Genomic DNA, 26,098 nt, shown 5'->3' on the forward strand with positions numbered 1-26,098 from the left:
ACCAACCAGTAATAACAGAATAAAAAGACTACATTAGCTATGCAGACAGAGAATAGGATGATATCCCGTCAAAGGCATCAAAACTTAAAAATCTTAAATGGCAGCTTTAACATTCTTTCAGGTATAAATCTTATTGCTCTAGGTTATGCTTTTTCACACTTGACTGGTATTTTAATATTGCTTTTTGCTGACTCCACTTAATAGAAAAACAATGCACAGCTGTAAAAAGAAATAAAAAGGAAATCTGTTTTTGATTTTCAAGTCCAATACAAGTGGTAGAAAGGGCAACATTATATGAAGCCCTAATCTAAAAATTATTTGCATTTTGAGAATGTTTGCATTTTCTTCCCTCTCTTCTTTTCTTAGGCTTCATCTCCTCTCTAAGTGTGCTTCTGCTCTCTCAAAACGAGAGGACTGCCGTGTTCATATGGATAAAATTCTTTCTGTCTACCAGATCTTTTCCTAAAACATGGCTGAATGCCATTGTCTACACCAGATTTAGAGATGCTGAGATTGTTGGAGCTGGTACAGTCGAGAACATGCAAGAATGTGATTTTTGTACTTACACAGCAATACTATATCCAATGGTCTCCAACCATTTTATAAATATCAGTTAATTATGTCCCTGGTGAGCTAATTATAATGGGAGTTAATAACTGCTAGGTCTCCAGCCTAAAACTGGTAAAAATATTTGGAATCTAAATATTGCAAATTGGGTATTTCCAGATATAGGACGTTTTATGCATTTTATGTTAAATTTTTTGGGGAGAGATTTTTTGATGTTTACCCTTCCTCTCAACTTTTGTTACTTTCCTTTGCCATGCCTTCCAACACTTTTGGAGCTTTTTTATTTCATCCTTCGCTGAAGAATCTCTAAGACATCTTTGGAAGCAGTCCCCACCCTCAGTCTGGGTAAGAGAAGGGGTGCAGTGAACCCAAAGAGAATCCCACTCAGTTGTGCCCTTCACTTTCTTCTCTGCCATTTGCTCCTCTCTCCCCTGCAAGCCTTCTCTCTCCCCAGCACATCTGCTTCTTCTGGACTCATCTGCTCCCTTCGGGCAAAGGGGAGCGGAACAAATTTAGCACATCCCGCTCATGAAGGAAGCCTCGTGCCAGGGGATTCCAGTTTTTCCAGTTAAGAGCATGAAGCTGTTGGATTGCTAGGGGAGGCAAACACTTGAAAATTCAACTAGTCATGCTGGCGTCTTTGGAAAACTCTCCCCGTTAGCAGCTGCCTAGTGTTAATTACTACTTTTTTCTAAAAAATGTGTGTGTCGAAGTTCATAATAAAATTAATTTTTACATCTCGCTTAATTTGGTAATGAACAAGCACTCATAATATAATCTCTGTCTATCACCCATAGCTTTATGTGGCAACTTAATGGGATCTCAGGAGAGGTCCTCTGTCTTGATCTGAGAAAGAGAGACAGTTTGAGATGGGCTGATACTGTAAATGATCCTTTGTTTGCAGTGCTGCAGCGAAGGAAGGTTTTGTTTCAGGTGCACATAAAAGACTTTTGGCTGTAAGTCCAGACTAATATGTACCACATTACTGATGTTAAACAGTGCATTTTCTATAGCAATTTTCTTCCCAAAGCCTCAAAACTTTCCAGGCTCAGGTTGGAAATGTTGCATCCCTTTTAAACCCCCCCAGGCCAGGCAGGAGTTATATGACTCCCACAATTATGCCCAGCAAGAACTGCTTTTGAATCCTAGTCCTCTCCCCAAACTACTTTAAAATACTCCAGTTCTTGACGCTATTTTTAAAGAAATATATGTGATATTTTAAAAGAGTTAGGGAACACACATCTGTGTTTTCAGTAACTTACTTTCTTTTGAAGGGCACAATGAAAGATGAAAATAAACATTCCTTGGAAAGCATTAAATACTGTGAAGAGATAGGTCATCACAACAGTCCCCTCATTGATAAACAGCAGGCCAAATGACCATGTTAGGCCAAGGAGACACAGGAGAGCAAACGCACCCAGGACCCAGGATCTGTAAAAGAAAATTCATTTTAGTAACATTACTTAAGAGAATGCCCATCACCAAATCCAATATTAACATTTCAGTTCCCGCAGTTGACTTTTACTAGATTCATATTCAAATGTAAAATTTCCTTGGGTTTAACCTTTTATCTACTAAAGAAAGAACAATTCCATTTAGCACTTTTAGTCTCCAGTGAAAACAGCAAGAGTAGATAGACCTTTTTCTTTCTCAAGAACTGCATAGGATGTCAAAACTATTTTGAAATGCAGAAGTATAGCGCAAGCCCCAGCTACTCCACTGCTTTATCTGCTTTTAGAAAAGAGATTGATAAATCTGGCTTAGCCACTAATCACACCATAGATTTTAAACAGTGGTGCTGCCATATGACACCAAATAACGTAACACAAATGCACGAAGGTTAAACAGCAGATTAAAAGCCTAGAGCCCAAATCTTTAATGCTCCGATAAACTCAGCTCAACTGAAGCTAGATGATCTAACTTCCGCATGAAGAAACCCTGCTGAAACGTGACAAAAATATGGATACTGCTCTACAGAACAGTCTAAAAAAGATTCCATCATGAATAGGTTAAGGAAAAGGAATTGTAGAGAACGGCACAGAATGAAAGGGAAAGGGAATTTAGTCAGTGAATTCCACATCTAACTAATGATCTTACTTGATAAATGGCTTATTATCTTCATAGCTAGAAAGCATTATAAGCAGAAAAGAGAAACAAAATTATTAGACAGAATTGAAACAGAAATTAATAAGAGCATTTTTAATTGTCTATAAAAATTAGTCAAAATTAGGAAATTCAAAATGCAGAGGCAAGCAATTTAAAATTATAAAGGCATATAATAGTTAAAAATTCTTTAGCAAATCAGGTATCTCAAAACTAATTAATTAAAATTAAGGGAAATCCACAATATTGACCGAGTTTGTAAAGTTAAAAATCATGCTAGAAATTTGTTAATGTAGGGTTCTATCTTACCCAGGTAAGTCCGTATTATAGTAGCCATCACAAACACGGTAATTACTGGTGTGGATGAGAAGACAGAAAGAGGAAAAGGAAGAAAAGAGAGAGATGCTAAAGATTAGCTCTCTCTCTCATCATGCAACATGCAATGAAGCTGATACTGACCTATCTAGAACATCTAGTTCACAACGTTAGCCTTACTGAAAATCTCCCTTCACCATTTTCAACATTCAAAGCAAATCTGTAAGACCCTTTCACATCCAACCCTCAGTGTTAGAAAGTTGCACCATCCCTTCAGTGTTGATAACAAAAACCTTCAGTACAACATAAAGCTATACAAAATACAGTCAAAGACTATCTAAAGAAGCACGAGCTGCCAAAGCCTTGTTAATTATATAACACAATATTACTCTGCAAAAGGGATACTGCAGTACAGCACCATGATAAACATTTGTTAAATTAGCATGAAAACAGCAGATAATCTTCAAGTTAACAATAATAATAGAGTCAATTCTCTTGGGAGAACAGGATTACGAGTAGAAACTGCTCAGAATCCCTAAATCAAAAAGTCATTTAACAAAACAAACTTAATATAATCGTATCAGCCATGCAAACAGGAACATCATTTTTGAACTGCATTTTAAATGCAAATGAAATTACTACAGTGCTGTGGCATTTCCGTGAAACAGTTTATTGGCACTAGTTCCAGGCTGAAATTATCTAATTTTGACCAGCATTTGTGACATTACAGCAACAATGTGACGAAAGCAGGATTGGCTCTGTTTGCTTCTAATTGACATCTGCAGTTGCTGGGAGACAATGGCATGTGCTCCTAATGGAGAGTAGCTTTCAATCAGTTCAGCAATCAGAAAATAATCATAGTTCTCATACTTGAACACAAAGCACTTACTTAATGTTTTCCAACCTGCTAGAGTCTGGTTTCAAAGTGTTTGAGTGCTTCACCATTTTGCACAATGTGATCACCAGGAAGATAAGATTCAGCTGTCAAAACAGATAAGAATGAAATTAAACTACTTCAAGTAATAGGCTCAATAATGATGATGTTACAGACTAAACAAAAACTCTGTAATTTATTTTCAAATATATAGTGAAACTGCGTAACTCTATCAAACAGCCTGTAAAAGGTGATTGCAAATACAGACAAGAGGAAAAAAATGTTAAAAGCCCTTGTTTCACTTTATTTTCCAAATTCACCACATCATCACAAATGACCGTATTTAGCTCATGTCCAACACCTGTCATTGTCAGCCTAGCTCTGCTTCCCAGCATGTTGTGCTCGACCCCTGCTCACCTTTGCCTGTCACCTCTGGCCCTGTTCTCTAGCTCACTGACTTTCTCTGAGGACTACAGTCACCCCTTTACTGCACCATACTAGTTGTCGTTTTATCACCCTGTCCTGCTTCTGGAATGTTTTTCACCTTTGCTGGTTTCTCCCTTTCTGGTTTTTTTTTTATTCCCTTTTGTTCTCACAAATCCCACTGGGGTCTTGAAAAACAGCTTAAATGTAACTGAAGAAAAAGAAAAAGAGAAAGAAAAAAACCAGACAAAGACAAAGAAACACAAAGATGTAGCAAACGCATCAAACTTAGCAGTGCCATAGGCATATGTTGGTGGTGCACCCTCCTACTGCCCTCTTTCCCTTTGTAGTCTGGATTCTGCTGAAGCAAGACTGCATGCCACTTGAAGGGAAGGACTATGCTGTCTCATTCTTGTTGTGTCATTCATATAGATGACACCGGGGAAGATACAGAAGTATAAAAAAGATAATTTTATATTGTTTTCCTACTGTGAAACAGAATCACAGATACCAAAGATACTAGGTGCCTTTCTCCTATCAATTTCAAAGCATGTGAAGAGCACAGGTCAGCCAAATACAAGGATGCTGACAGAATATGGGTCGAAAAGTGTTATAAAGTTGAGTAATTAGTACATGCTGTCCTGTATCAATGCAAACAATTCAAATAAAGTCATACATTTGAAAACAGTAAAAGCTATGTCCTTTCAGGGAGAAGACACACCTCCTCATCTACTATTGCAATGGTCCACAAGAAATAGCTGAATTGATAGCTAAGGGAAGATGGGAGAATATGCTCAAACATCCTTATAACACATATATTAGATAGATTATAAATCCATTCTTACAGCCTTCCGTATACATCTGCAACTGGTTACTGAAGGAGAAGCCCAGTTTCTACTTTTGGGGAGCCTTTGGTTTGAGACAGCATCAAAATCCTCACCATTTTTGTAACACTGAGGATACCAGTTCATATCAGATGTGTTCCTACAGCTGTGCCACAATGGTCATAAATGTCACTCAATTCCTAATAAAGAGCAGGTCTTAACAATCTTGAAAAGATGAGTATTTTGAAGGCTCTGATCAGAGTCTGTTAATAATGACATGTATTATAGAAATAATTCCTACTGCTAAGGGCAATCAAGTTATCACTGCTGCTGCTGTCTTAAAATCAGGATGGATGGCATGAACTGCAATGCAGTTCTCAACACCAGAACAGTGTTTGTCAGCTTTTGACCTCATCAGTCCTTGTTCAAAGTAAAACGTTTTTACAGTTGTATCTTGAGATTAATACAAAAAGTGCATGTGATACAAATAACAAAAATAAGCTTTTATAATTTATTTCTGTCTGTGTGTCAAGAACTGATAGAAAATACTTGACCTTTAAGTGGAGGTATGTACATGGGGTAGGTTAAGCACGATTTTCATTGCTGCAAAATGTAACAGAAGCATCAGTATCTCTTGACCATGCTGATTACCTTTTATGATTCTTACTTAATGACTAACCAGCTGAGAAACGCTTCATAACATCATTGCCATCATTTTATTCCTCTTATCTAGGTTCCCACTGCACTGTGTAAGTTCCTTGGGTGAGAAAACAAGTTGCTTCTCTCCCTGGTCTTTGCAGTAGGCAGGACAGGGGCTCTGTGAGTGACCTCACCCTCAGTTCCATGCCTTTGCAGGAAAACTTTCTATATCTGAAAAAGTTTCTTACACATTTTGGTAGCTGACATAACATGAACTTCTCCAGACCTTCTTAAAAAAAAAAAAAAAAAAAACAACAAACCCAAGAAGTAACTTCAATTTACTTTTTGTGAAAACAAACAGATTAAGAGCTAAGACACATGCCCCATGCCAATCCTAACACGTAAATCAACTTTGGCTGCAACCTATGCAAACGGGAGTGCACAATCCAGTTCAGAATAGTATTTATAGCACAGCTGGAAGCTAATCCTTGCCTAAGTAGCTACCCTGGAGTATCCTGCATTGTACTAGCAACATCGTTCTTGGATCAAAAACTCATAGATATGGCTTAGCCCATAAATGACTGCCTTATGAAACGCAAGGTTTTTATCCTCTGATTCTTTGTGTGACAGAAGTGCTGGTTTGACATATGAAAAACAAAAGCTTGTGTTTATATACTGAGTTTCCTTCGGCGACGTGCAAGCATACTCAGCCTTACCCCAGAGCCTGAGCCAAGCTCCAGCGTATTAAGCAGGTTTTATGTAGACACTCAGCTCTGTCTGTATATATGGCCTTGCTGGACTAGAGGGTAACTGTAGATAGCCGTTTCTTAATAGAAATTAGTTCTTAATTTAATTTGCTTTAATTCTGATTTAGGTACAGACCCCCAAAAGCAGCCCACAGAAATGCTGTATCACAGTAGCTGAAGAAGTCCTTCCAAGATAAAAAGCAAAATACTGTACTTTGAAGACAAATTACTTTGACATCAGAGCATATCATACTTGTTTCTCCATCACTGTGAAATACTGTATAGTTTTCAGTTTCACCAGTCAAAAGACCGCGGTTTGCCACTTGTTCAAACATGCTGGCATCTCTGTTGCACATTATATCATTATCAAAAGCCTATTTTTCCTGCTTACAAATACTGTAACCAAACCTTTCTATAGATTCTCTTTTGGCTCCCTTACTGCTTTTCATCTAGAAATTGATTGCTTTGGAGGAACTCATGAGTTCAAGACTTTTGGGCATCCTGCCATTTTATTACACAAGACACTAAGCAGTGAGGGAAAAGAACGTGTTGGAGAATAATTGCTTTTAGAAGGAATGGCTGAATTACTTTCCTTGGTGAGAAGTACATGAGGGGAGAAGGAAACACACTGAGTGCTTTTGCATTCTTTTGTACCAACTTTGTATAAGGAAAGTTTTTTCAGCCCTGAGCAAACTGGTCTGAGCTCAGAGCAGAGTCTGTTTTGAGCAGTAGTTTTGACTACAGATCTCCCGAAGTGCCTTCCAACCTGAATTGTTTCATGACTGTGTGAGGACTGAACTGTTACTGATCTAAGCAAATGAATCTGTAGATGTTTTCCAAGCTTGACAGATGGTCTGTGTAGGACACCCTTCTTTAAGCATGTTCACTGAAAACACACAGTACTCTGGGGTCACACAAAGGCCACGTGAACGGCAAGACAGGCTTTTGAAAGCAAACTTGTAGGAGAAAAAATGGACCTCTGACAATGAGGGCTTTCTGATCACTTCATATAACATAAAGGGCTAGTGACTGGCTGGGCCTCATCCGGACAACTGGCCTGCATTCACCCCTGCACCTGAGCAGTACCATTCTCCTTCAATCATAATAAAAAATATAAATGTATTGTGTAAACACACCCACAGCCACAGTGTATACATCTCAAACAGTCACGAAATTATACCCTTGATAGTCAGTAAAATCTCTTCCACGCTGCACTTCTGAGAATCAGAACAACACTCTTTTGAAGGCTAAAAATGAGAATTTAAGTCTGGTCAGGCATCAGGGTCGGATTTGAAGATTCTGCTGTGATACTGAGAGTGACAAAAGACACAGCTTCAGTAGATGGAGCTATAATGTGAGATCTCTTAAAACATTAGCTGATAACAATAAGCAAAAACTTGGACTGATAATTTCATTAATGTTTATGCTAGGTTTTTGTTGTAATTTCTAAAAGGTATTATCCACTCTATGAGACAGGATAATGGATTACATAGCGAACTAGCTTAATCCAGATTCTGATTTCAAAAATGTATGTAAAATGAAGAAAAAAAAAAAAAAAAAGAGCATTTTTTAAGATACCAGTTCCTACTTATTTCTTAGTATGACAGGTGTAATTGGACAGAACAGAGCAAAAGAAAGACAATTGGATAAATTGGATATATATTAAAAAATAAAAAGTAACTACTTAAAAATACAAAATGTTAAGAATTTTTTAAGGTAATAATCAAATGCATCACCCTGGAAGATCATGCTTCTTTCATAGCCAACACACAGAGGGCCATTTCTGGTTTGGAAATCAGAAGGTACTAGACATGAAAAATGGTATCAGTAAGAATTCTGTCTTTCTAGCACCTGAAACCTATGACATTTTCAGAGAGGGAGCGTCTTCAAGTCAAATTAACTTTTTTTAAAAGTGAATGTAATAACCTGCACTGAAGACTAATGGATTCAAATTAGTTGCAGGTACAATGAATTAGTAGCCAAACAGAGCTAGATTTTGCAATAATTATGATAAATTTCCCTCTGTGAGCAATAGATAAATACCATTTATCAAGTGTCTACTACAGAAAGATATACTTGTATTATTTATATACATAAGCTTACAAATACAGTCCATTTTCATATGCAGAGCTAGATTATCTGTGCATCTGTATGTATACACCCACTGACTTTGGTGAAGTAATGCCTCAACCTGATTGAAAAAATAAACTATCTTTCTTATGTTAATGAAACAGAACATCCTAGGATCTTTTGCTTAAACAACCTTTGGTAGCCCAATATGTTTGCTCCATCTGTGAGAAGCAAACTCCAGTAGTTTGGGCTGAATTAAAAGTCAAACCAACATCACCCATTCCTTGGATATGAATGAATACAGATCTACACAGAAGTCAAAATACTGAGGCTTTTCTGACCACAGATTACAGGAGTGCACTGTTTGTTTTATAGCCATGAACCTGCTCAATTGAATCACGTCCGCCTGAGCTTAGCAGCTTAAAATTCATTCCACACAGCCTGCAGTGCTGACATGGATATGATAAGACAGAAGAACAGAAACACCACTCTGAAGTAACCTAGCTGAACTGCACATGTTCTGACCCTTTTTGAACTCCCCAGAGCTTTTGTTACCTGGCAAATGCAGCTCTAAAACTGCTCTTGTATCTCCAGATCTTTGCTCTTAGCCATGCAGAAGCCTATTTCTCTTTGGGACTAGCAGCGAGAGAGGTGCTCTCTGAAGGCTTCTAAATGAGTGTGCACACTGAACTCTCACTGAACTGAATTAATTATTAAAGATGCAGATGGAGCTGTCCAAATGATAAGAACAGCTCCTGACGTATCATGATCCAAGCTTTCATTAAACCATTTCAGGCATACTAATGGTTTCCCACCGCTCATTACTTACATGCTCTTTCCTCATAGATATGATAACCCTGGTGCCCAAAGGCATGACAGGCTATGGAAACAGTGAAGTTGAAAGTTCCTCAGAAGAGACGTACTGAGGAATTTCATACTTCCCATCCTCATTTTGTACAAACCTGTATACAAGTGCAAATGCTTCTAAACTCAGAGAAGAATTTGTAAATAAAAGTAGTAAGCAATATTGTCAAAAAAGAGTTCATGTGCATTGACAGTACTAGTAAACTGGGAATCAGAAGTGATTTGATTAACGTGCTAAGAAGCTTACCAAGGTGAAATTCTCACATGCTACTGACACTAAGTAAGCTACACTACAAATATGGCTCTTCGGTTGCACCGCACCTGACTTACTATTTTTCAGCCATTACACTTCTCACACTTCTTCCTCTGGTCTCTCTTGCTTTCTCAGTTGGGACAATTAGAGGGCAAAGCAATTGCTAGAGAAGAATTACTCCCAGGAACTGTGGTGTGATTGCTACCTGCTGTTTCATATTTTTGAAGTTGGGAATACTGCTCCCAAAGGCCTTTTGCGTCTCAGCCTAAATGATTTGCTGGAGGATAATAATGTCATGGCCAGTAAATAATAGTGAACTATGTCTGTACATGGTCAATATGATTAAATGTCCTTCACCTCTATTCTCACTCTGACCTGGTTATGAGGAAGTGAAAAAGCCGTCAGCAAAGCCCAAAGCCTCCCATGTGAAATGTTATTTTAAAGCAAAGGAGAGAAATAGAGGTGACTTAGCAAAATACTCCCAAGTAACGATAAAACAAAAAGCTAGACACAAAAAGCAAAATTATCACCACACAATCAGACTTGAGGTAACTGAACTATCATGGCATGAAACTTAGAACAATTTTCTAGTAATGATTACAACTGCAAGAAACAACTCTGTGTTGAAAAATACTATCATATAGAAAATACTAAGCATACTTTTCAATTGTAATTGTAGGTTTAATTACAAAAGAATCCCTATCATCCTGAGATTTGATTTAATTTAAATGCATTTAGAATAAACTCTGTACAATTCTTATGGCCTATAGTTAAGTCTTACAAACACTATAATTTTTCTAATTCAACTCATACACACAAGTGTTGGCATCTATGCCTATTCTTTGAAAATATGCCAATGAACTCAGGCAACTTCTACACTGCACAACTATCTTTTCTGAAGTGACTGCTCAAGGATCGAAATAGTTTTTGGTATAAACAAAGAGTAAAACCATCCTAAATATACATAAGCTTATTTCAACACTGAAGATACCAGGAAGGAATAAAGTAACTACAATAGATTGGCTGGGTACATTTTTTTACAGAAAGATCCATAAACAAAGTATCAGTTTATTTTTACATGGAAAAGTAATGTAAACTGTAAGCTACAAAAAGTGTTGAAAGAGTACATCTGGCATATAGATCTATAAAAGAAATTTCAAAATTATGCCCGATGCATGTACTTCAGGCTAAAAGATATTTATGACAGAATACAATTTCTGAATTTCGAAATTCAAGGGAACTGAGCTTCTGTTAACATTTCACAACTCTACTACTGTATAAAGGCAGGGGAACAGGTAACTATTTAGACTTTCAAAAGCATGGAAACAAATTAATTCATCCTTCCAAACTATCAACTCTCTATGTACATAGTCTATGTTCCCAGCACCAGCCTTCTAGAATATTTCCCACGTATAGCCAGGCTTTAAAGACTAGACTTTAAAACTAGCAGAGAAAAACAACATGAGCCAAAATGTGCATCTTGCATTCACTTTCCTTTCAAATTCTTATGTTGTGCGGTGTTGGTATTATTAGTCTGAAATAACAGAGAGATGTTTTTTCCCTGGGTTGACAGATGACTATGTGCTTTTTACCTGGAAGTGCTCAGAGAATGGATAATTGATGTATGAACAAAACATTCAGTCTTAAATGGACAATGGGGCACACAGCTGTGGGTATACAGATGGGTGTGCATGCATACGACTTTACTCAAATGACTGCAAGAACATGTGTATGCTTTCTACTGGTTACATAATATTCTACTATTTATACTAAAACAGATGAACTGTGTACCTGACATGCATTACATGTAGCATAAATACACACAGAAGTAGTCATGGAAAAATATGCATACACATATGCAAATACACATACAAATACTGTGTAAGTGTAATGAAATATAAGGTTCATTTAATTATCCAGTGCATTAGAATGCCCTTTAGAGATAATTCTGTTGGATAATTAGCAGTTAAATTCTGGAATGTGCACAATAGTGACGCAATTGAAAGCAGTAACAATGGTTTCTTTAAAAAAACCCTTGTGTTTAGTACTTCATTGATTTTTCATATGACTATGACTACACATGTCAATATGACCTTCAGAGTTCAAGCCATTAGCAAAAAATGGCTATGCTGAAGTGCCACCACAGCTCTGACAATTAATCATTTCGTCAGCACTCTTTAAAGATTTCTAAACATTTATATAACCACTGGTCACATTACAAATTGTTTGTAAGCATTTTCATGAAATGTCTTGTGAATAAGGATAGTATTGACAGATGTTATTCAATCTTTTTAATTTTGCTGTGAGGCAATCTAGAAGGAAGGGAAAAAACAAAGTTCTTACCAGAATAATAAAGGTAACAGGTCCGATGAAACTCCAGATAAAATAGTTATCTACATGGAGCCAGCAACTATCATGGAAAAAAAGAGAATGAGAAGTGAATTGCTTTAGAACTTTAGTTCAGTACATGGAAAGTGCAAAAATACTTCTGAAGCTAACATTTTGTCAGTAAATGATAGAGGTTGCACAGTACCACTTAGTCCACGGACAATTTCTCTCAACCTGAAACTCTTCTGATGAGTCCTGTTTAATAACACTATTGAACTTGAAACTACATCATCAGAAATAGTTAATACATAAGAAGAAACAAAATCAGAATGAGCTTGCTCTCCTTTCAGTCAAAAGGTTTGGTCACAGGTGCTATCATGGACTAATAAATCTAACAACAGTAAATATTTTTCACAGCTTTTCCATGTAATCTTCAAAACCTACTTTTAACTTTGTATCATATCCAAAGTGCTTACTCCTGAGGAACCCGAGACAGAAAATGTTCAGATGCCATGTTCTGCTGAAAACTAAAATGGTATAAATAAAATGCACCAACCGGGAGTTGAACAGTAGAGAAAGAATACATATGATACCAGACTAAATGACGTGTAAACCTATTAGGGCCAACTTCACTTGGTGATTCTTTTTTCATACAGCCTACGTCCCAGTTGAATTGCTCTTACTTGTCTTTCATCAGTAGCAAAATCAAGCAGCTTTCTTGTAGGCAACAGTAACTTCTTATTTTGTAACTAATTTCATCAAAGGACAAAGTAAACACTATGGGAAGGCAAATTCATGCCTCCAGCAACTCAGATCCTCAGAAATTTTTTCTGTCTACCTTCTGTCACTTTCTATTTCGTATTTTTGTAAATAAAAGGCAGTGGCTAATTTTAATCCTGCTATACTTGCCTGGTAAAATATTATGGAAATGAAACATACGGTTTGGAATACTGTACTGTTACAATTCAGGGCAAGAGTTAGCTAGAGGGGCAGCTGAACAAAGAGATCTAATGAAGCATTAGCTTAAAAATGGGTGGTTAGGCCTGTCAGATACTTTAAGCTGAGAATTTTTACTTAATATACATTTGAGACCAAAAAGTTATTTACTTTTTCAATTTGTTTCAGGTCAATCTTTTGTGTTAAAAGAAAGACCATAATTTTGAATCGGCTTCTCTAGAGTATAAATCCTCTGAACCTAGAGAATTACAAAAGACTTGATTGTAATTTGTGCACAGCATTGCCATTCTCTTACCAATAAAGCTTTCAGATGGTATTTTAGTCTGTCAGGGACCCTCTGACAGCTAATAGGCTTTAAAAAATTATTCACTTGAAAAACACTCAGGTCACTTGCAATTACTTACGCTTTCTCTGTTCCGTAGCTCTTATAGTCAATAGCTGCTGAGACACCAACTACTGTAGCAGGGAAGAGGTAGCCAGCAACATAATAGTACTTCTTCCTAGAATATTCACTTTCAAATACTTCTACTAACATTAGATAAAGCTGCACTCCTTCTAGACACATCCAGGCAAAGGCTGCCAGGAAGAAAAAGTGTAAGAGACCTGCGAATATTGGACATGCAATCTGCAAAGAAAAAGAAAGATGGAAATATGAACCATAAAATCTTCACATCGTTACATCTCCAATAGTGTGTAATAGAACAGGATATACTTCTATCAGAGATCTTTCACAAATTCAGGAGCATTTTCCCTACCTGAAAACAGATACTGAACATTTGAAAATACTAGTGTGTGCTCAGTAGCTACATAAAGTAAATTCGCTAAACAGTGTGAATGAACATAAGGAAATTGTGCCCTTACTGCCACCACCCCCACCCGCACCCCCTTCAATTATAGAGTAGACTTTTCAATTTTCTAAACCACTCTTTAATTTTTAGGACTTACAGTTTAGATAATCCAGGACATAACAGTTGGTTCTAGATGCATAATGTAATACTGCTTATTTAAAATTATGAAGCGGCCACCAAGCCATTTTTATCTGATGCAATTTGGAAGCCTCTACTGTCGTAACAGAAATCAATCCAATTTCTCTCCCCTTTGGCTGAGTTCTAGATGAAACTACACTGAATTACTAGATTTCAACCCAAATGAATCACTTCAGAATTAAATTTCACCAATACTGCCAAAAAACCTGCATGAACGTGCAGTGTAGAAAATGTAAATATATAGATAAGGCTCTGTACTAATGTGTGTGTGTGTATATATATATATATAAGGTAGTCAGTAGCTGTTGAGACATATGAATATATAGAGAAAAGATATATACATTCATCTCCTCTTTCAAAAGTTTAACCACCTGCTTCCTTCACAGCCAATGTTTCTCAACTGAAAATGACAAACATTGCAGTAAGTGGGAAATTAAGGCCACAGTGATAGTTTTGATGGGTATAAATACTATTTATGAACACGTCTGTCTTATTTTCATACTGAGATTTTATTTCAGCTTTGCTGTGTCAGAATGCCGAAAGCTTGGCTGTGTTGTCATGTTTTAATTCAAATCCATTTCAAACAGTCATTTCAGAGAACCAGATCAGTACACACAGAGAAAACTTACCTTGTACTCTGTCTTATCGATGCCTATTAGGAAAATGAACTCAGCAATGAATAGGTTGATACAAAGGTTCTTGTGAATAGTGTTACGATCACTTTGCAGGCCACGGAAAAAACAGAATGTGAAGATGCAGATGGCCAGGCAAACAAGAGAGATGACAATTCCCACCCAGGTGATGACAGTGAGGAGCAATTCGTGCACTCCATCTTTGTACTAGAAATAACCAAGAATGGAGAAAATTAATATGACTCTTTATGAGTATAAACAAAAACCTATTTTCACAGGTAGCATCTAGAAAAGTTACTTGTTCATTACATGAGATGGGCAAAATGTACTCAGTAATTTCTCAGTTTCAGGTCAGCTTCCTAGAGGAGCAGGTCTGAGAGAAAAGATGTGACTATTTTAGCCAGATCAGATCGCATTTCTACTTTTTCTACAATCAGATAAAAACAAGTAGAAGTAACACTTTGAAAGTACCTCTAGGCTCCGATATAAACAAAGAGGAAAGCATTCCCTGGGACCTCCTATAAAAGTACACGTTCTTTCCTACAGACCTGCAACTCCAAGTTGAGAAGAAAGCAATGATTTGCACACAATTAGGACAAAATGCAGAATATGTTACGTGTGTAATTCTGACTCTAATTTCACATTTAGCTAAAGAAGGTTCCTTGCTTCAGTTGGAACATAATCACTTTTGTCATCTTGGTTATCTTTTCAGCAACCTTTCTGAATACAATAGCTTTATGAGAAGTCTCATATCCTTGCAAATATTGCATGCTCCAGACCCCATGACATCCAGTAAGTGCTTCAACTAGACAACAAAATCTCAGAGTATGAGCAGGCATTTAAACAACCCCTATGGAAGCTCCTTGACCTTCCTGCTCTCAGAAGAGCTGGCCCTTGCGCTTCCAGGGAACAGCCTGCACAGCTGCCCCTACAGATACTCTCCAGCTGTACTGATGGGGAGTCAGTAAAATGGTTGTAAGGTTGGTCAGTAACTTTAAAATATGACTTGAAGAAAACTCTTGTCCTTCCTTCATCTTCTTTCCTGCTATTTTGCTTGTAACTTTATTGATGAGGAAGAAAAGTACTACAGAAAGTGAACTGCTTTGGCAAGAGTGGGTAGAAGCTACAGATAGTTAGGAAACTTCAGCAATATTGAATCTTGCTAAAAATTTAAAGCTAAATCTTTAAAAGTTTGTTCCCTGCCAATGGCTAGAAACATCATTACCTACCACAATTTCCCGATGAGCCATAAGAATTGCAAAGTTGGTTAGGTGACTGCAAGCACATGTTGTATGAGTTTTATTTGTGTCAACCAGTTTGCAACCTTGAGTTGACCAGTATCCCATCATAGTCCTCTCTGAGTAGTTCCAGAAGGAACAATTTGCATTGAAATAATTGTCAGGCTGGGAGATAAAAGGATAACATAAAATGAGGATTTCACACACTAAGATGGCAATAACAATTGTTTAATATGTGTAAAGAGTAATTTAGATTAAACTTTGCATGTTTCGGACAATAAAGTTTTTCATCAGCAAAATTGTGGACTATGTTATACAAGGAAGACATCTAGTTTAAAAGGGACTTTATAGTCCGAAACACTCTAAAGTGTAGTCTCAATTACTGTAGATCCAATTTTAAACAATTACAATTTCCATCTTACGATTTTATGCACTGATGGTACATTATAGCCATTTTTGCTTTCTTCAACATTAGGACTGCAAATTTATTCTGAAGATATTTTTCGTATAATTGAGAATTTGAAAACATGATCTTTCTCCTTTGATTCTCACCTTTGGCCAGGCCAAGGTCATGTGAACAGACTTCAGAAAAAAGTTAATTTCTCAATGCCTATCTATTTTGATGAAAAACAATCGAACCAGATTCATAAAAAGAGGCAAAATTAGAGCAAAACCAAACCATATTTTCTCTATCATGGCTGTGATTATTTACTTTCCCCATGTGAGATGTGAAAACAGAAAGAACCAAACTAAATGAGCAAAAAAAAATATTAAATAAATTACCATGAAGAAAAGATACACAAATTTAAAGTATAACAAGCCAGGATATAATATTTATTCTTCACTGGATAAATGCATTTAAGCAATTTGTATAGGCTTCCAGAACTTTGTCCAAAATGAACGTAAAAAATTACAGCGTCATTAAAACTTGCTACAGCAGACAATCAAGAATTTTGTTATTTTCTACCCTGCTACTAAGGTAAGAGTTAATTTTCAGTTAGAAACAAATTAGTCATTTACATTTTCATGTTGATTACTGAATTAGCTTTCATTAAGAATACACTTAAGTTCTAATAATCACTGAACCAGGCTCATTTAATTTTATGTTCACAGACTTTACTAAGCTTGTGTCTCTGACCTAGCCCAACATTTAAAATTCAAATGGAAAAAAGGTTGTTTTTCTGCATTGCTTTTCTCTCTTGCTGATTTTATGACCTTCCCATTAATTCATTAGTGTAACTCACATCAATGTGTTCCAGCGTAAAATGCACAGGATCAGTCAGGTACACCCGGCTGGACTCCTTGTTGATAGAGGCTGCAATGACGTGGGAGTTGACTGCGATCGTGCTATTCCGCCCAGCAAAGTCGCTGCCTAGCTTTATGGTTGCATTTTCAGTACTGAGAAAACGCCCCAAACTTTTGTAAATGATGAAAACCAGTTTTGCTAATCCTACAGAAGAAAAAAATGCCATCGTCATGCCACAGAGGTCTACAAAAAGACAGCAACCTGCACTCTAATGAACTAACAATAAAGCATCAGTAAACAGAGACGCATTTTCAGGCTATGGATTTAAGGAAAACAACCAGGTACCCACAACCTTCCAGAAAAAGCCACAGAGCAGTTTTGTTGTGTTTTGATATTTTAACTAGGGGAGGTAATGTAAGTTTTATAAAAGTTAATGGAGTTTCAGTGCTCTGTGCCCAAGACTCACCGTTCCTGCTGTTCTGTTTCACGGTGCTCGCAGAGAGCTGAATTGAGTTGCCTCCTTTACTGCCCTGAGGAAATTTCAAGTCCTGCACCTGGCCTTCAGTAATGAGCACTGCGACATCCAAAACTAAGCAGACCAGAGGGGAAAAAAATAAAAGAAAAAAAAAAAAAAAAAAAGGAGGAGGAAAAAAAAGGGTGGTAAAAAGAGGAGAACATAGAGAAAGTCTCTCGGCCAGATTGCAATATGCCATGTGACGATATTTCCCCCCACTCTTTTTCCCACACTGCTGTCCTCATTTGCCGCTGTAAGACAGATCTGTACGGCATGTTTTAAGCACACAGTTAATTTCTTTAGCTAAACACAGTGCACACTACTGAAATGACAGCACTTTAATAGTAATAAAATGAAATCAAACCTTGTTTTAATTTATGCCCTCAAAACATCGACTTAAAAATACCACACACAAGTTGCAAAGAAATGTTAATTTTGAAGATCCTGAGGTCTATGCTCTGCTAACAAATGTAGAACTTTTAAATACTGATTAAGACATAAGGAGTTTTTTAAGTCAGAAAATGAATACCTAAGTATACTTATGCCATGTATTTAGCTAAATCAGTATTTTTATCTAAAAAAAAATCTGATTTTTCCCCTAAATCTAATTGTGTATAAAAGTATATAGGAAACCATTTTATTGGTTCTGCTAGAAAATATTTAAATTGAAAACTTAGATGCCACTCAGCCTTACTTAAGTATTAATTTTATAAGACACTGTATATTAGGGAGCTTTCATGGGATTACCATTGAAAGCTGTATTTCCTGGGGTATGTAAAATCATATAGGTCAGAGTGGTCAATTTGACCTATATGATTTTACATATCCCAGGAAATCTAGCTTTCAATGGTAGTGGTCTAACTACAGATCTAAACTATAGACTGACAAAAGGTATGAAATTAGGGAATGATTTCTTTTTCTTTAAGCCACGCATATGTATGTGCACTGTGAATTCAGTCTTCCGTGGCATCAGTAATGTGTTACTATGACTTGAAGACAGTTTATCACAAAAAGTGATGTTCAGACAGTCAACTGAGGTCCATGGAACTGTTTGTGTACATCCAGACAGAGACCTTCTGTGAATCCACACACATTCCTTCAGAAATAAATGTGCAGTTACTTTGAAAATGGACTGTAACACTTCTCCCCATCCCAGTATCTTCCTACTCAAAAAATAGGCAGAATCATCTTCTACAGTTAGAAATATGCAGACGTGAAATGTGAAAAGCCTCATTTCTGCAGTCTATTCCAAGTCTCCATCTCAGTACCCCTTAAAATAGCAAACTTTCAGATTCCTTGTACCTCGCTGAGACTACGTTAATCTCTGTAATAAGATGAAGGAATTTTAATTTTATGCATAGCAATTATTTTTGCTTTAACACATCTTGCGTACCAATATATGCACACCTCTAATACCAAACCCCTTCATTTTTCTGTCACCACTCAAATTCCAAATTATGCTCCAACTATCTTCAGCTATTTTGTGGTCTCTGGAGCATAGTTATTCTGCATTATGGGAGATGTAGTTCACTGAGCACATTTTTACCTGAAGGCAGTCATGTTTAATATAAACATTTGGTCTATGTTCCGAGTGCCTAAAATATTTAACTGGCAGTGTATGTTGCAAAAAAGTAATTTAAATTCATTAGGAACAGTTTATAAGTAACAGGAAAGCATTTCTGCAGCTCTACAGAAAGCAGTTACCTCAAAAAATCCATACTCTGCCATTTAAGCACCCTTCATATCCATACATTCAGCTAACGATTTTTCAGTGGTAAATCAACTCTGCAACATCAACTACTTTCCATTTTACACTGTATTAATGACACTAAAGAAGAATGCTAATTTTGAAGAACTGAACAAGAAAAGCATGTCTCCCCTGCTTAGGAGCATTACCTTTCCACCAAATGTTGTGCGGCTTGGCTTTCAAAGAGTATGTTTCTGTCTGGACTACTTTATCTTGATTTTGCACAAAGCAACGCACAGCGCTTTAAATTACACTTGAAAAGAATTTTACTTACCGATATTTTCTGTGGGCATTGAGACTCTGGTTGGTTCTAAGAGATTATCAGCCAAGACAAAAGCCCCTTCTTCCAACGTATCAAGTAGCATTGTGGCTGCATGGGCTTGTTCTGAAGAATTCATGTCCTTCCAGGACTCCAGAGCTTCAGGCCTGAGCAGGTTGTCCACTGTATCCACAATTGCCTGCATTCATTAGAAAACTATCATTAGGTCTGATTGCCCTAGGCAGCTGGGGAAAATTTCCAGCGTTATCTGGTGACAATTATAATACTTAACTGTCAGAATGATTTACTGTGATTTAATGGCACTAGAAAACTATTTTCAACATAAAAATATTTTCCATCCTCTCGCTGGATTAGCATTAATAGAAGTGCAGTTAGCCACTAGCACTGTGTGGTCTCTACGTGGTAAACATGCAGATTTGACTTGTCTTGTGTCAGATATATAGACGCTTATTAATGTGCTGGAGAATGTAAGAATAAATGCCAGAAGTTTTGCCTGAAGTTTTCATCTTAAAGTTAATGCCAAAATGTGTAAGTTGTATTTCAAAAAGCGAACATCAAAAATGGCATTCTGCAGTTTAGGCTAAAATGACAATAATACTCTTCTAGGAACTTAGTCCAGCTCATAGAGCCATAGCACTATAAACTCCTTGTCTATGACAAACTGCCTTCTTTATTACAGGAGGCATGAAATGAAGCTGACTCAGTGGATATAAATTAGCTCCAGCCACTCTCACTCCCCCTCCTATTCCTGTACCTGTTCACAGATACTTAAAAGGATTACTAACTCCCATTCCTGCACAAAGGTCAGTTAAAAAAGGAAATCAATAGAGCAAACAAGATGTCCACTGACTGTCCCTGTTATCAGTGAAGGCAAAACTGTAAAACTGAATAAAGCTGCCATTTTAAAAAGTCTTTCTTGTAACAACTCTATCATCATGTTTTAAGGTTCATTAAGCTGCATATAAAGTAACAGTAAATAAGGAAGAAGAAGAATTCAACGACATGATTACATTATTTTTACAAAATAATCCAATCAATCAGAGTAATCAGTTAATCAATTGAAGGCAGGCTCTTACATTAATGCATAATGTAGCTGTGCATTGAGTATGCTGTGCATTGAGTACGCCATGCATTGCTGAAACACCCTGTTTACTCTGTCCCATTTACCTAGTCATAATGTGTCATTAAGCATATATATAATTTGTTTGATCAATTTAAAAGCATCGGGAATGGAAACAGAACACATTGTACAAACAGAAAGATGTTGGTCTGGAATACTGTATCGTGCAAATAAACGAATAGGAGAAGTTGGTCAAGGCTATTGTCAGAGCAAGATTAATTAGCCTAATCCATTTTAATATCCTCTTTCTGCCTGCATTGTGAGCGACCATGACCTTCCTGGCAGGTGGAAGATACTTCGAAGTGGCATTAAAGCCTTTTTTCTTTCTCTAATGGGAGACAGAATAGGCAAAATGCTCACACTGATACTGCCGCAGCCATTAACTAGAGTGGAACAGAAATTGGTCTGCAGAGGCCAGATTCATTAGTCACCAAGAAATACAGATTGGAGCCTCTAATCTGAAGTACAAATGAATCCTCTGTCACAAAGTGGGCACTTGCTTCATTTGCATAGCGTAAGTCAGCTTTTGATTTGTAATTTCAAGAGGTTTATCAGTCTTATCTAAGCAGAGAAGCCCATTTGAGACCTACAGAAAATGACACCGGTTGGAAATTAAGGTTGCGCTATGGTTTCCTGTGTATCGCCATATAGTGCTGATGGTATGCGTTCATTAATATGGACCACTTTTTATTTATTACGGGGTCATCTTAACTCTGCATTTTTCCTGTGGGAAATGATCACCTGCCCAGTAATGTTTCTGAGGCATTCCCTCCTCTCAGACAGAGGTGAGCGGGCAGTGGGAAGACCGCACAGCCCTGTGATGCAGCCATTGGAACAAGCCCATTACTGCTCTTCTGACGTTCATGTTTACCATTGAAAATGAAGTAAGAAAGCTCAGTCTACTCAAACCACACCTGCTGGATTTCCCTTTACTATTAAAAAATATTTTCTCATAAAACCATTTTACAATTATTATTATTTGAGAAGAAAATTTCTCCCCAGATCTTTGTTTATTTTTGTCAAATTTTTGCTTAACTGGACATCTCCCATCCACTTCCAGGGCTGCAGGATAAAAGACAGAAGTTCCCTGCGCAGAGAAATTTTTCTTCAGTAGGAGTCGGAATTATTTTATTATGTTACAACATATTTCAAAGTTCTTTTCAAAAATCATTCTAACATTTATCACAGAGGGTATAAGTAAAAATCAGTATTTTAAAAGAAACTCTGAAATTATGTGCAATAAAATTTTTCAGAGCCACACACAATCTGTTCTAGGAGTTTTTTTCTCCTCTTCACAGGCACGAAGTAGCATTATTGGCATTGTACTGCAGAGCAGGAGCTGGCCACTATGGACAACCATTCTACAGCAGATGAAAGAAACTGAAAGCTGGGTAGCAATGTGTGGCGTGCCTTCCATATAGCCTGGTTAACGGGACATGTGGCACACATTTTACTAGTACAGTTAGAGAAATATTTGTCTTTACATTTTATCCGGAAGTCACTGAATCTGGCCTTTGTAACAACTCTTAAAACTGTAAAAAGAGTAATTTTACTAGGTATAACAATACACAAAGAACAAAGCAGGCTGTATAATGTACATTTTTCATGCAAGCAAATTAAGTCTAAACAGTCTTTGATATAAAATACTACCAAGCTGAAATAATTTCTATTAAGTTGCCAGCTTTTTCCCTCTACCCAAAGCTGTATTATGAGAGAGAGATGTTACTTCCAATTCAGATAATAACCATTTCAGCTCTTTAGTTTTGAACAAGTTGAGGTAAAAGAGGTATAAACTTTGATCTTTTTTTTTTTTTTTTTTTCTGAGTGTTGTACCTGTGCAAAGCCAACATTTGTACAGTTGATATGGGGCACAATACACATTTATCAAAGACTGAAATACATAGGATCATGCAGCAAGATGATAAAGCGTGGCAGGTTGCTGAAGCAGGGAGAAAGCAGGGTGACAGCACAGGAGAGATACCTTAAGGTAAGCCCTGCATGTCTTCTCTCGTTTTTGGAGCTTTTTAGTAAGAAAAAAGAAAATCAGAAGTTAGACACATTCTGGAAAGCTGCAGAAATATCAAAAAATTAGTCTGGTGTTTCAAATCCCGAATTTGAACTACAGCCTGGACATTAAGCTAGTTTCTGTCCAGTGACAACTATAAAAAAACACCACACAGGAAACGTTTCTCCCCAACCTTTATGCAGGTGCCCAGGTATCTTTGCCAAAACGGTGGGATTTGTGTGAAAAGGTCAAAGGAGAAAATCGCTGTATGTGCAGTTGATCTGTCTCTGGGAAAACTCTTTTAAGGGCCACTAGGGATTGTACGTAGAACTACTGCCAAAACAATAGAGGAGTGCATGGAGCTCTCTCTCTAAAGGAGGCTGAAAAAATGTTTTATTTGTAGCTTGTTGACTAAGCTGATGTAGAAAGAGGCCAAGAAATACAGCATTTCCTGTGAGAAAATGAGGAATGGTAGTAACATTTGTGATTTGTATTTAAACCACAAAGACGTAAGTTTTCTCTGAACATCATTCTGGAGAAAACACTTATTTGTGTTTTTTAGATATGCGTATTAAAGCATATTCATAAAGTTCAATTGCAAGTGATGTTGGTGTCTTTAAAAAGATAAGGAAGTGCTACTATTCTGCAGGAAGTCAGATTAAAATAAACCCCTGCACCTATGCAGAATCCCACTGATTTTATTATATGTTCAGGGTTAAAAGGACCACTGGATAAACACACTGATTTGTTACAGAATTTCTGAGAGCTAATGCCTATTTCCCTCACGCTAGTTATAACGCATTCCAGATTTTAATAAGGGACACAGCTATGTATTTTAGGACTAGTCAGCTATTGTGAATTATATCTTATTCCCTAAAGAAGGTAATTGCAACTTCCTGCTGTATATTTACTGCTCTTTTCTCTTACATGTTTATTCCAGAACTATAAGCATGTGGGAACAAAGTATAGATTAATACTTCTGAAAGGAAAAAAACAAAAAAACCCGAGGGCAATGGTTACCCAGCAGGAGAAGGTGACAGGATGTGTGTACCTTGTTATAACTCCTTCCAGCCGAGTCTTTTTCACTGGGCCGCAGTTCCTGCAGCTGAGCATCCAAGATGTCCACAAGCTGCTCCATCAGCCTCACTGAGGAACTAACATCGCCAGCAAAGACCGGTCCTTTGGTGTGTTTAGCCAGTTCATTGGCCAGACTAGCAGCATTTTCTCCACTTCTGATCTGAAATGACAATTTATATTATCTCAGCAGGGTCCCTTGTTCTGCTTGCGGCTCCTAATTCCAATTCCCCATGTACCTTTGTTGTGGTGAAATAACCATTTGCACATACATTGAAATCTGCAACTAATTGAGACCAATAACGTTCTCTTTATCTCAGAAGATTAAAGGTTCTTAGATCTGTGACACACAAAAGCAGTTCTTAACAGCCATCAAACCCAGAAATCAGACTGGGACTTTTGGGCTAGATCTTCTATTCATCCTCACTTTTATTTTACTGCCATTATCAGACAGTAAGAAATCTATTTGTTCATACTAGCGCTTGAGGCATTTGAAAGTCAAGTAGCCTGGTACTGACAACAAATTATCGAGTTTTCATAAACTTAGTAAATCTCAGTAGGGAGGGAAAACACAGAAAGTGGCTCTGTGCTCTAATCATACTGTTAACGCATTCAGACAAAGATCCATTTATTACAGTATAATTTTTGCTGAACCAAAAAACCTTGCTGTATACCACAGTTTTTGCTGCGTGATTTAGAATATTTGATTTACTAAGCAAATATACCTTTTGATTTTTGAACACCAGCAAGGCTCCTTTGCTTTAAATAGCGATAAAACCATGTAATCACAGATTCAATACACGAACTTAGAGGGAGAGTGTACCCAAACACACATAGAAGCCCAACTGTTGGCCAGGGCTTTGCACACAAAGTACACATAACCCCTACTTTAAATGAACACAGAGTAATAAAGACGGCTTCAATAAACCAAATTATTAATGCTCAGAGTTAAAATCCTTAATCACCAGCGTACACCAGATGAAAAGGTTTCAACCAACCTTCTGAGCCAGCTGATTTACCCAATGCGAGGTGCAGTTGCTAAGATCAGGGCCTTTGGGGTTCCACATTCCTGTTAGGACCACGCAGAGATACGAGGCAGTTCCTACAACAGATGTAGAAAACTACAGTGAAATGGAAACCATTTTTCTGCATGCATTCAGGAAATCGGCTGCACTGTGCTCCTAAGCAATGTTAAATTCTGAATGCTGCTAATGGCAGTAGTTGACAATAATTGACAAAAACGTAAGGAAATAATGTAGATTACAAACAGCAATAAAAAAGTCAGTGAAAAGTACCAGACGTTTTCTGCAAACAAACAAAAAGCCCTTGATTTTTCCTGGAGCTCATCCAGAGGGGAGCTCATAATGAGAAAGGCAGCTGTAAGCATATTTCACAACAGTCTTCAAGCAAAGCCCTAGAATTTGACCTGGATTCTCAAAAGCGCATGCACGAGGTAATTCTGCGGCTACGCTCAAATGCTGTTTGCAGATTAAAACTTGACCATTGCCTGTAGATACTGCGTTCTCCGAGTAACAAAAGAATCATGTGACAGACAGTTTGAGATTTAAAAAAAAAAAAAGTTCACCATGAGAGAGCGGCACATTGCTTTTGAAATGTCTACTTGAAATCAAGATATATGTTTAAAGGCAATACCTCGTGTTCCTTTGGGACAAGGGCGTTCGACCATCATTCCTCTTTGTGTCTGAGGCCAGCTAATCCCCCTGGCCTCAGTCGGTTCACAGAATCTCTCTGGCAAAGGGAAAAAACTTGTCACAGGAGGAATTTTGGTTGTGGAAACGGGTGGTGGCAGCTTGGGTCCTCTGCTTCCTTCCTTTGTTCCTCCAGCTAACGTTGTGCTTATGGGACCTTTCTGTGATGTAGTGCTAGTGGTTGACACTGTGGTTTTGTATAGCTCTGCTGAAGAAGTTACTGTCACTGCTGTGGTAGGCACTGCACAGAGAAAATTAGAGTAATAATAAAGTCAGTGAATTCAGAATTATATAAAAAAAGGTTCTTTACATGTTATTTATGTAGTTTTAAAGGACTCTCTGGTGTCTCCTTTCCTTTATCTTAAAATTACTCTTTTCTTATTGCTATTCTGGGTGCTTAAGATACAACTTTGATTCCTTTTTTTTTATACTCCCAGCTCATACCAAGTATGATGTTTCAGCACATTCTCCAAATAATCCCTTCCATAATAAAAATTGATAGTTACATTTCTAAAGGCTGAAAGGCAGTACTAGTGAGCTATCAGTATATAATAAGCACATTTAAAGCAATTAAAGATTACTTA

The 26,098-nt window shown here is 37.2% G+C and overlaps 1 protein-coding gene across 17 annotated transcripts in view; it reads right to left on the reverse strand.

Annotated features, from left to right (window-relative positions):
- Positions 1-26,098, reverse strand: part of ADGRL2 (adhesion G protein-coupled receptor L2) — a 394,136-nt gene that overhangs the window by 10,878 nt on the left and 357,160 nt on the right. For 8 of the 17 annotated variants that reach the window (XM_055814914.1, XM_055814915.1, XM_055814916.1 and 5 more), the window contains 15 exons: positions 25,459-25,755; positions 24,804-24,907; positions 23,783-23,968; positions 22,708-22,746; positions 19,601-19,784; positions 17,532-17,654; positions 17,064-17,269; positions 15,811-15,984; positions 14,579-14,788; positions 13,368-13,588; positions 12,022-12,088; positions 3,875-3,966; positions 2,980-3,024; positions 2,665-2,691; positions 1,830-1,998 (listed from right to left, as the gene is read on the reverse strand). In XM_055814914.1, coding sequence (XP_055670889.1) covers positions 1,830-1,998; positions 2,665-2,691; positions 2,980-3,024; positions 3,875-3,966; positions 12,022-12,088; positions 13,368-13,588; positions 14,579-14,788; positions 15,811-15,984; positions 17,064-17,269; positions 17,532-17,654; positions 19,601-19,784; positions 22,708-22,746; positions 23,783-23,968; positions 24,804-24,907; positions 25,459-25,755 — 2,144 coding nt within the window. The remainder of the gene's footprint in view (positions 1-1,829; positions 1,999-2,664; positions 2,692-2,979; positions 3,025-3,874; positions 3,967-12,021; positions 12,089-13,367; positions 13,589-14,578; positions 14,789-15,810; positions 15,985-17,063; positions 17,270-17,531; positions 17,655-19,600; positions 19,785-22,707; positions 22,747-23,782; positions 23,969-24,803; positions 24,908-25,458; positions 25,756-26,098) is intronic. The other 9 variants (XM_055814918.1, XM_055814923.1, XM_055814922.1 and 6 more) reach the window with 3 other exon arrangements.

The sequence above is a fragment of the Falco peregrinus genome, chromosome 10 (genome assembly GCF_023634155.1).
Source record: "Falco peregrinus isolate bFalPer1 chromosome 10, bFalPer1.pri, whole genome shotgun sequence".
NCBI classification, from domain to species: domain Eukaryota; kingdom Metazoa; phylum Chordata; class Aves; order Falconiformes; family Falconidae; genus Falco; species Falco peregrinus.